An 11186-nucleotide genomic window follows, 5' to 3' on the forward strand; every position below is an offset into this window, starting at 1 on the left:
AAAATACTTATTTTTTCTTTAATTGTCACTTATATAAGAAAATTTTGTTCTTTATATTTATTGCATTTAAAATTTAATATGATATTAATTAGTGATTTGTCAATATTAAAGAAGTTAATGAAAAATCACATAATCAAAAAATTAATTTTAAAATATTAATTTCTTCAAAAAATGATGTCAGATTTATGTTTTTTAATCTCATTTATTTTTAAAAATAATATTTGTTGATATTTTCTCATATCGACTATATGTATGATATTTGACATGATCAATTCAACTATGTGTTGTCAAATAATTTGTAAGATTGAAAAACGTTAAATTTATTTATAGTCTCCATAAACCTCTTATTCAAAATAAGATATTGATTAAACGAGTTATTGTCAGACATTTTCACAAACACAAGAAGTTAAAATTGAAATAAACTAAACTTAAGTATGTTTTGGTTATTATGTTTTCACCAACTTCCTAAAATTGGTTCTTATATTTTAAAAATTAAAATTTTTAGTATTTCTATCAGATTTTTGAATTAAAAAACGCAATATAACATATTTTAAATAATATATAACATTAAAATAATAGTTAAAGTTTTTAAAATTGAAAATTAAATTTTAAATTTTTTATTATAATTTCAAAATTATTATTTTATCATATATTATTATTTAAAACATGTTAAAATAGATGTATCAATCTGGCAGAGTAAAAGAGCGAGTGTTCATACAAAACAAAACTATTATTATTAGGGGTGGACAAAGTTCAGTTATGAACTAGAACCGTTTGAAAATTGAACCGAACTGGTTTTCAATTTGAAAAAACTGAATTGAATCGGTTTTTAGTTCAAAGAAACGAACCGAACCGGTTTATAAAAGTGGTGCACCGATTTATTATTTTGAACAAAACCAAACTGGCATTCTGGAAAAAAAAATTCGGTTCAAGTTTTTTGAAATAAAAACCGGTTCGGTTCGGTTTTTTTAACAAAAACCAGTTCAATTCGATTTTTTGAATTGAAAAATCGGTTCGGTTCAATTTTAGTTTTACAAAATCAGTTCGGTTCTTAAACCAGTTCAGTTCAAAACCAGTTCGGTTCGATAGTTTGATTCAGTTTTTGGTTTTTCTGAACACTCCTAATTATTATTGCACATTTTTTGAAATTGCGTACACACTCTACACTTATTATAAAAAAAAATATAAAAATATCCACACTCTGTACGAGCACAATTTGGACGAACACAAAATCGAAATCAGTAACCGTAATTTCTTTGCAACTTCCTTCCTTTAACTCATCCTAACAAATTTTAATTTCATTTATACTTTATTTTTTATAATCTATCTCTTTCTATGTATTTATATATTTATTAATTGATTTAATTAAGTGTTGAGATTGTTGAGTTTTTGTTTGATTTTTCTAAATTGAAATCGCAAGGTTTAGCAATGGAGTCAGGGAGAGTGATCGGGTTCGTTGGATTGGATGAATTAGGATTAGAGATGGCGTCTTCGCTTCTTCGCCATGGATATGCTGTTCAAGCTTTCGAGGTTCCTTTTTCTCTCATAATTTAACATTTTAATCACACTTATATAATTTTTATAAACATTTTAAATAGCTTCCTTAATTTAAAGAAAAAAAGTTCCTCCTCTCTCTCCCTTCCATAAACTCTTCATCCAAACAAACTCTTAATTAAAATTAATTTTACATTAATTAATATCTAATGAAAATCTCTTGTTTTGCCATGTTGCGTTAGTCTCGTAAATGCATCTTAAAATTGACAATATGGCATAACAAAATAAAGAGCTCTCATTTAAATTAAATATAAGTGTAAAACTAATTTATACTTCTATAAAAACAAAACTAACTTACACATGTACTAAATGTATTACTATAACTATTAAACTCAATAGATAATTTTGTCAAAAAACTTAATAAATAATTATTTAATTATTGATAAATAAAACTTAGTGAAAAATAAGATGAAATGATTAATTATATATATTTACTGATCCTTTATTTAAGGGTTATTTTATTTTAAATTATTCATGTTAAAATAATTATCACTTTACATATTTTATCTGTAAATTAGGATATTGAATTTCTAAATTTAATGCTTATTTTGAAATATTTTTATTAAATGAAATGAGACAATATATTTAAATTATAATTTAATAAAATAAATTTATATAAAATTTTCTTTATATTATCTTTATTTTTTAATCTTATAAATTTTTACTTAAATGAAATATTTTAGTAATTTTGAAATAAAATGTTATATTTCACAAAATTACTCAAAAAAGTAGTAATCAGTAAAAAGTAAAAGAAATGTGAGAGTGATAATTAAGAGGGTGTAAAAAATTGTTATTATTAATAAAAAAAATTTGAATTGAAATAAATTTTTCTGTAGATAAGTGATCCCATCATTGAAGAACTTGTAAAGCTTGGAGGAATTAGATGTGCAAGCCCTTCAGAAGCAGGGAAAGGTAATTGATATTTCAGCTATATTGGCTGACTATTTCATAAACCAAAGTTATGCTTTACTCGGTTTGACAACCTTTGCCCTGGTTTGATGCAGTAGGCCATTTAAATTGAGTTAAAATAGTTGTAAGATATGATATCATTCAAATTTAATAATTTATGTCTTAGATTAACTATGCAGCTAATAACTAAACATCATGTAGAGAAAGATAAGTGTTGGATTAACTATTACAATTATAACTGGGTTTGTCATCTTCTCCAAAATATGAATGGAATATTGTTTTTGCCGTCATCTTCAATAATGCATATCTTTTTCTCACTTGCAGGTGTAGCTGCTTTAGTTGTCCTTATATCTCACACGGATCAGATTAATGATCTAATTTTTGGCGATGAGGGTGCTTTGAAAGGTCTCTGTAGAGCTTTATAGCAGTATACATTTTTTATTTTAAGGATCTTGGTTCAAGTAAAAAATAATATTTTTTTTTGAATTTGCAGGTCTAAAACCAGATACGGTTCTTATTCTTCGTTCCACAATATTACCATCAGTTCTCCATAAACTGGAGAAAGACCTGGAAGGTAACATATGCCTTCTATGTTTTTGGTTAATTAAAATGCATGATTCTTTATAAAAGGAGTTCCTAACAAATCATGTTTGTTTATTCAAAAAACAAATCATGCTTATTATTTTTGCAGATCTCATGTTAGTTAAATATTTGAGGATATGAAGCTATCAGATTTTTTTACGTCAATGTGATGCATCTGTTAATACCATTATGTGTTTTCTACAGTTTAAGTCAAACAAAACAATGTTAAGGTCTATACCTGAAGGCCCCAATTTCCAGGGCCTGCCTTAGAGTCATCTTAGGGGGAAAATAGGAAAAGAGGGAGGAGTTAGTTACAAAGAGAGAAGGTGGTACCAGACTAAGTCAATTATATCAGGAGGGAATGAGGAAGTTTACTTTCGCAATTGGGAGTCTAGAATGCACACTCTTAGTTTGGAAGCTTGTCTCTTTCTTTTTATTTTTTTTCTTTCATATTGCAATTAACAAATATAGATGCTGATAGGAATTTGTTACCATTTCTTTTTCTAATCTATCAACTACATCCATTGCACAGTCAATGTATACGTATTCTGGAGTGATATCTTAAATTTTTCGATTATTTGGGAATTCAGTTATAGGAGTTTACTTCCCAAAAGTAACCGTGTTTGTTATCCTGTAGAAATTCAGAAGATAGCCTATGTTGTTGACGCATATGCCTCTTATGGGAGGTCGGATGCTTTGAATGGAAAAGTCACTGTAAGTTATTATCTTAACATTGGTATATGTAAGTATAATATGTTGCACGTCTTTTCCTCAACTGCTTAATTATCCTATCTTGCATTGACTATTGTTGCTTGTACTACGTAGATCGTATCATCTGGAAGAACAGATGCCATTGCAAGAGTACGGCCTTTTCTTTCAGGTAAAGTTGAGACCTGTTTAGTTATACACTACACAGACATGATATGCCATAAAGATGAGTATTTTTTTTCTTTTTCTTTTCATATTAGTTAATATCTGCTTTTTGTTGGCAGCAATGTGTGAAAAGCTGTTCAGCTTTGAGGGTGAAATTGGTGGTGGCAGGTGCCCTTCTCGCTCTTGCTAAGCCTAGTTTTTCATTATGTAAAAATGTTTAAATGCACCAGTTCTATATGACCATGCCTTGCAGAGCCCCCTACCCCCCAAACAATATTGCAAAATTACATGCTTCATGCTTTACTTAGATAATAATCCTAAGTTTATATTGTCAACGTTCACAAAAAAGTTACTGTTATACAATGTTGTGTTCTGTTGGGTGTTTTTACTTTAAAATATTTACCACTATTTTTCATTGCAGTAAGGTTAAAATGGTCTCTATGATGCTGGAAGGGATTCATTTCATTGCTTCAGTGGAGGCTCTTTCTCTTGGTGCAAAAGCAGGAATTCATCCATGGATAATCTATGATATAATTTCCAATGCCGCTGGAAATTCATGGCATGTGTTTAGTCAATATGATACAGATATCTTATAAAAAAAATAATAACTTCATATTAAATAAGTTCTTGCATGGTCACATAAGTTGTTGATGCTTTGGACTACATTTTTTTTGTTTATTTGAAAAATAAGTTTTTTGAAGGCAGGAAAAGTGACTAAAATTTTTTGAAAAGGAGGATTTTTGCTATCACAAATATTCTTTGATGTCTATAAACAAATATGTTCTTGGTTTTGCACAAATATAATGCTGATGAATAAAACGTGCCATGTAAAATTTTGTTTAATATTTTCTAACTGACGCCCAACCCTGTCTATTATCTGAAGGTGGTGATGATTTATTTATTTTGCAGGGTATTCAAGAATAATGTTCCTCTTTTGCTAAAGGGAGAGGTTAAGCATCAAATTCTTAGCACTTTGATTAAGGAATTGGTAAGATCTTTAGAATCAGAAGTAATTAAATATTCATATATTTTCAGTGTTTTGACTAGTTTTGGGGACTGTAAATTGTTTTTGCTGACCTCACCTGGAGGAATTTTTTTGAATGGAATTGTCTATTAGATTATATTAGATATAAAACAATTGGAAGGAGAAAAAAATTATTGAAACATTATTTTTGAACTAACTCCCATGTACAAAGTTATTTACATAATATATACTTAATCACTGTTGCTATTTTCCGAAATTAAGCTATATTACAAATTTACAACTGTCTGGATCTGTGCCAACTTTTTTAAGAAATATAATAATAATAGTAATAATTCAACTTTCTTCCTCGAAACAGCGAGTGAAAACTATCATTCCCAACTTGTTAGTAATAGCTCGAAACCACTCAGTTGGAAGTCCTTTAGTTAACACAAATGTCAATTGATGACTTGATCGAACATAAGTTATAGGGATCAATTTATTGTCTTGAAGAAATGCCAATCTATGTATGCTTTGTCATATCATGCATGAATTATTGTCTTCAAGCGCATTTGTTTTAGATTGCTTTATAAAAAAAATACTTTTTTAAAATAACATTCGCTTTTTAGATTTTGCTATATGTGTTTGTTACAACTTTTAGAAATAATTAGAATATGAAAAAACAACTATTTTCTAATTATAATGAAAAATTGTTTTTAGTACCCTCGTAGAAATTATCTGATTTCGAAGAGTGTGGTCGATGAGAGAAAATATTAAAAAGACATTTTTATTTTTATAAGTGTAAACAAGCATAAATTAACTTCTTTACTTAAAAATCTCTAAATTAGTTCTAGCCTAGATTGTTTGTTGACAATTATGATAAAAATTTAATTTACATTTTTAAGTAAACTTAATGCCTTGAATTGCTATTCCATGGTGATGTAATCACTTATTACTTTTTAGTTGGAAAAGAGTCACATTATTGTATTATTTGATTCTCGTTTTCAATATTAACGTATACAAAGAACTTCTTATTCTTTTTGTTGTTATTCTTTTCTAAACATTTCTTGACAGTAACCGAGTTTGCTTTTATTCTAGGAAACAATTTTGGATATGGCCAAGTCACTTACTTTTCCACTTCCACTTTTGGCGACAACTCATCAACAACTTATTCATGGTATGAAATTCAGTAGACTATACAGTACTCATTAGATGTCAAGTTTATAAAAAGCAACCCACCTGCAGCTGACATAGTTTAGCAAATTCATTTTTTCAGGGGTTTCACATGTTTGTTATGAAGATGATGATGACACAACGTTGATTAAGGTTAATTTCGTTTACATATGTTTGAGTAGTTCAATCAAAGGTTATTGTTTTTAGAAGCTGTAGTGTTTTTTCTTTTCTATTGGAAATAATGTAAATAGAAAAATAATAGGCTGATTTTCTTTTTTTGTATATTATTATGTAATTACTGTAACCATAGTTCCTTGTATTGATAAGATCCTTAGTGTGTAATTGACACAGATTTCATTACATGCCTTTTGTTTCTCTTATCTTTCAATATTAACATCATTTTTTTTTTCTTCTACATCATGACAGATTTGGGAAAAAGTTTATGGGGTGAAAATTTCAGATGCTGCAAATGCAGATGCATATAACCCTGAACAACTTGCATCTGAAGTCATTACTGCTTCTAAGAGTGGGAAGCGGGTTGGTTTTGTTGGCCTTGGAGCTATGGGATTTGGCATGGCAACTAATTTGCTCAGATCGAATTTCAGCGTTTTCGGTTATGATGTAATTTCTCTCTTTGGGATCTTAAGCTATATCGCATTAAACAAATGTTATTATTGCTTAAAAAATTTGATAGTGGTATCATAATAGTGAGTTGGTGACTGTATTCGTCAACGGTTTGTCCACATTATCAATAGTATTGGTATTTAATAAGAAATTTCCCGTTTTCCATTATGAACCAGAAGATCAGAAGTATGGTCCAAGTTAAATCTTTTGGAAGCACTTAGAATTTTATTCATGAGTTGCATTTAAAGTTGACTTCGTTTGTATGTCTTGATATAGATTTGAATGAAAATAATGAGGTACTAGTAACTTAACTTAACTCTTAATCATTAAGAAAAAAACCAAGTGAAGTGGCAACATGATATGCATCAGAATTTAAGATTCAAAGTTGATTTTAGCCATAATAGACAAACACTGTTTCTGACTAAAGCTGGTTTTAACTTACTCTGTTTATCATGATTATTTGAAGTTGTGTTCATGTTTCTGTCTTTACTTTTTCCTGTTTATGCTGGTATTTCTTTCAAACTTTTATGCATGCATTACTGTTAGCAATTTGTGTATGATCTAGAATTCTAATTGAATATAAAGAGTAGAAAGTTGAAATGATCACTATAAGCATCTTTTCAAATCCTTATTTTTATTTTTGCATCTAGGTGTATGAACCAACTCGAATCCGATTTTCAGATGCTGGTGGCCTTATTGGAAATTCTCCAGCGGAAGTGAGTAAAGGTAAATTGATACATACCATACTATGTACCCAAAAAAGTTGGTACTTACCTGTAGACCTACAGATGATTTGATACAGTAATAAATAATAAGATGAATAAATTAGGGATTTTTCTTTTCATTTTGTAAGGCTGAAAAGGCCTGAGATATTGGTCATGACACTAGGAGTTGTTTTCCAACTGTATATCATGTAAATGTAAGTGAAGTCAAACTTTACCATATTTTGTTGTGATGATGCCAGGGTGAATGTCAAAACTGATGATTTGGCATGCAAGTTCACTAGTCATATTGTTGATTATACCAATTGTTATTTCTTTTCTGGTCACCGCTTAGTGAGAGAAAATTTCTAGCATTCAACAATCAAGGGACAAATGTATTGAGAGCTTCAATAAATCAATCATAGTCAATAGCTTATAATAATTTTATTGTGAGTTAATGTTGCCACAGTAAGTAGGCCAATGAGCCGGTCAATTATTTACTCCTTTGTTGGTCATACCTTTGATTTTAGTATCATTTTCCTAGTTGGTGTTTATTAAACTGAGAGTACAGCTGTCCAGGTGGTTACAGCTTGTATTATTTTGATTCTAATTATTTTTAGGATTAAGAATGTCCTTGATAGAAAACAGAATTTTATTGGCTGGAATTGATGAGCTCTGAAGCTCTTACAATGCTGGAAATATGAAAATGCAGAAAAAGAAATAAACCAGAGTTCTAAGAACTCCTAAACCAGAGCAGAATTGCTCCTAACCAGAGAAAGAATTCCCCTAATTGTTTCTTTGAATATTTTCTGAATATCTTCACCTCTTCCTATTCCCTCATTCTTATAACATAAAATAAATGATATTATTAATTAGCTTTTATTCATTTCATTCATCCTTCTTGAAACTGAATGTCTTTCCCACTTCCCCCTCTTTAATGGAATATCAGTAGAATAAGAGACATTGTTACTAGCATTTATTCCCTCCATCCATCATTCTAGAAACTGAATGTGTGTGAAGTGTGTGACTTGGTTGAGTAGGCCCCACTATTTGGGCCCTCATTCCTCTTAATTTGCAGTGTTCTATCAGTCCTCAAGGGTTCTTGTACTATTTCTGCGTTCTTGTTTATGTAGATGTCCATTTTGTGTATACTAGTTATTAGGGTGATATTCTCAATTAGCATTTAATATGATTGATACAAGATGCCACCTGCGTGCATTACAAGTAATGAAGAAACAAATTAGGAATATGATAAAACAAAACTTAAATGGTTTTGCTATTGGAACCAAGAAATTCTATGTAAGCTCTTGGAGTGCAGAATGATCTTTTGTGGTAATTAGTTGTGTGCATGAGCACAAGTCAAATGAGTTGTCTGTTCCTAATATTGAAACTGTTTATTTCTTTTTGCTTAAAACGGTATGTTCTTTTTATGTAAATGAATTTGCTAGATTCATACAAATACAAATATCTCAATCACATTTCAAGTCCTCTACATCAACCAATTAATCACATATTATTGCTTCCAGATGTTGATGTTCTCATAATCATGGTTGCGAATGAAGTTCAAGCAGAGAATGCTTTATATGGAGAAAATGGTGCTGTTTCAGGTACGCATATGCATCTTAATTGCCGTTATTATTATATATCTTTTTAACTGTACTGACCCTTCTATATGCACTATCTAGTTCTTCCTCCGGGTGCATCTATCGTTCTCTCTTCTACAGTTTCTCCTGCATATGTGAGTCAGCTAGAGCTTAGATTGCATAGTATGTTACTACTCCTTTGTAATGGTTATCTATTGTGTATTATGTTTCTGAATTTCTTATTTCCTTTCCTGATTTTATGCAAGAGCAAACTTGTCAATTCACAACTTTTTAGAATTTGGGTTGGACCCTACACCCCACAAAATCGGTTTGTAGGGTGAGGACACTCCTCATCTTTAAAACATGTTTTACCGTAGTTATATAGGGATATCTTGATTTGATGTACTTTGCTAGAAGTTTAATGGTAATATTTAAAGCTCTTACGACAATTTGTGTATGTTTGTTTTCCCCCATCTAATATATCTAATTCTTAAAAACATGTGTTATTTTATTAGTCTAAATGTGCAGAATCCTCTTCTATTTTAGGATTATATTTTTTTGTGATCAAATAGAGAAATGTGTTTATGTAAAAGTTCGTACATGATTATTTTGAGTTTAATGATTGTGCGCTGACAATTCAACATGGTATAATAGTATATAAATGCAATATGTGGATTCCCATATTTAAACCTTGGTCATGATTACCTGTATGATGTTCAAAAGGATATTATTTCTTCATCTTGAATGCTTTTCAGAGTTCATTTTACAGCATTCTTTCATTCCTTCAATGAAGGATGTAGTTGTGTAATTGTTAACATGAAAATAACACAGATGAAGGTAAAAACTTAAAGTTGGTGGATGCCCCTGTGTCTGGTGGTGTTCAGAGGGCCTCATTGGGAACACTTACGGTATGAAGTACATCTTTGGTTTTTAGTTAAACTGCTCTTTTGATTTTGTGAACGGAGCCACTGAAGTCATGTATATTTCTCAGATAATGGCTTCAGGGACTGATGATGCTCTCGAGAGTGTCGGTTATGTCTTAGAAGGTAACAAGTACTAAGAATATAAGTGAATAATGTTAATTCTGTATCTGGGTTAACAGAGTTTTCTAAAATAATTTTCTGGTTAATTCATGATGATTCTCTGTAATCAGCCTTGAGCGAAAAGCTTTATGTTATCAAAGGGGGTTGTGGTTCTGGAAGGTATTGTTCAGTTATAAGCCAATCATTCTTTATCCATTTTAGTCATTTGTCTCATACTAGCACTATTTTCCATATGCATGAAACAGGTAATTCAATGTTAATTCGGATTGAAGGCGACAATAAAGTTGAGCGAAGGAGATATCATTAGTTCAAATTAAAGTATAATATCATTTTGGTCTATTTTGTTCTCCAGTGGTATAAAGATGGTCAACCAACTGCTAGCTGGAGTTCATATTGCATCAGCTGCTGAGGCAATGGCATTTGCAGCAAGATTGGGTTTGAATACAAGACTATTGTTTGATTTTATTACAATCAGTGGGGGAACATCCTGGTAAGTCTGTTCCATGAAGTGATCACTCTCTTCTCCCTCCTCTTCCCCTGGCCAAATAAGGAAAATAAGAAAAAAAATCGAAGTCATTCAAAGTTGTTTTTTTTCTTTTCTTTTTTATAATCATCTTTTTGAGGTAATGATTGTGTTCATGGCTTCTCTTTTGCACTCTTCTCATGGCTATTTCAAAGGATTGTCATTGATAGCTGTTTATTTTCATCTTTTAATTTGGAAGATTTCTTATCCTCTCCCTAGTTGTCCATTCTCTCTCTCTCTCTCTCTCTCTCTCTCTCTCTCTCTCTCTCTCACATTTTAAATTTCATTCTTTTCTATATGGGTCTTTCTAACATAAACCCTATGTGCACATGTTAAGGAATAAAAAAATAGAAATTATGTGTTGAAAAGATAAAATTTTAAACTTTTGACAAATAAAATACACAGGTTCCAAGACACTATCTATATTTGGTTCCTTAACATGTGCCTTTAGAGCTCTTGTTAGCATTTTTCTTTCGATATAGTAACACATTCATAGATTTGAATAGCAATTGTTACTGCTATGCTTAAGAGATGTCTTCTGTTGTAGGATGTTTGAAAATCGTGTTCCACACATGCTAAGCAATGATTACACACCATATTCAGCCCTTGATATCTTTGTGAAGGATATGGTTAGAAAGAATCTATTTCTCTCTTTCTCTT

The 11186-nt window shown here is 30.3% G+C and overlaps 1 protein-coding gene across 1 annotated transcript in view; it reads left to right on the forward strand.

The window, feature by feature from the left end:
• The first annotated feature begins 1303 nt into the window (after positions 1–1303).
• The window catches only part of LOC101509479 (uncharacterized), a 19579-nt gene continuing 9696 nt past the window's right edge, over positions 1304–11186 (forward strand). The window contains exons 1-20 of the mRNA XM_004512736.4: positions 1304–1530; positions 2391–2466; positions 2788–2868; positions 2957–3037; positions 3683–3759; positions 3871–3925; positions 4038–4086; positions 4340–4477; positions 4828–4906; positions 5978–6056; positions 6156–6205; positions 6479–6673; positions 7327–7402; positions 8904–8984; positions 9063–9143; positions 9792–9868; positions 9952–10006; positions 10114–10162; positions 10356–10493; positions 11074–11155. Of these exons, the coding sequence (XP_004512793.1) occupies positions 1429–1530; positions 2391–2466; positions 2788–2868; positions 2957–3037; positions 3683–3759; positions 3871–3925; positions 4038–4086; positions 4340–4477; positions 4828–4906; positions 5978–6056; positions 6156–6205; positions 6479–6673; positions 7327–7402; positions 8904–8984; positions 9063–9143; positions 9792–9868; positions 9952–10006; positions 10114–10162; positions 10356–10493; positions 11074–11155 (1701 nt within the window). The 5' untranslated portion in view covers positions 1304–1428. The remainder of the gene's footprint in view (positions 1531–2390; positions 2467–2787; positions 2869–2956; positions 3038–3682; positions 3760–3870; positions 3926–4037; positions 4087–4339; positions 4478–4827; positions 4907–5977; positions 6057–6155; positions 6206–6478; positions 6674–7326; positions 7403–8903; positions 8985–9062; positions 9144–9791; positions 9869–9951; positions 10007–10113; positions 10163–10355; positions 10494–11073; positions 11156–11186) is intronic.

Source organism: Cicer arietinum, chromosome 8 (genome assembly GCF_000331145.2).
Source record: "Cicer arietinum cultivar CDC Frontier isolate Library 1 chromosome 8, Cicar.CDCFrontier_v2.0, whole genome shotgun sequence".
Classification (NCBI taxonomy): Eukaryota; Viridiplantae; Streptophyta; class Magnoliopsida; order Fabales; family Fabaceae; genus Cicer; species Cicer arietinum.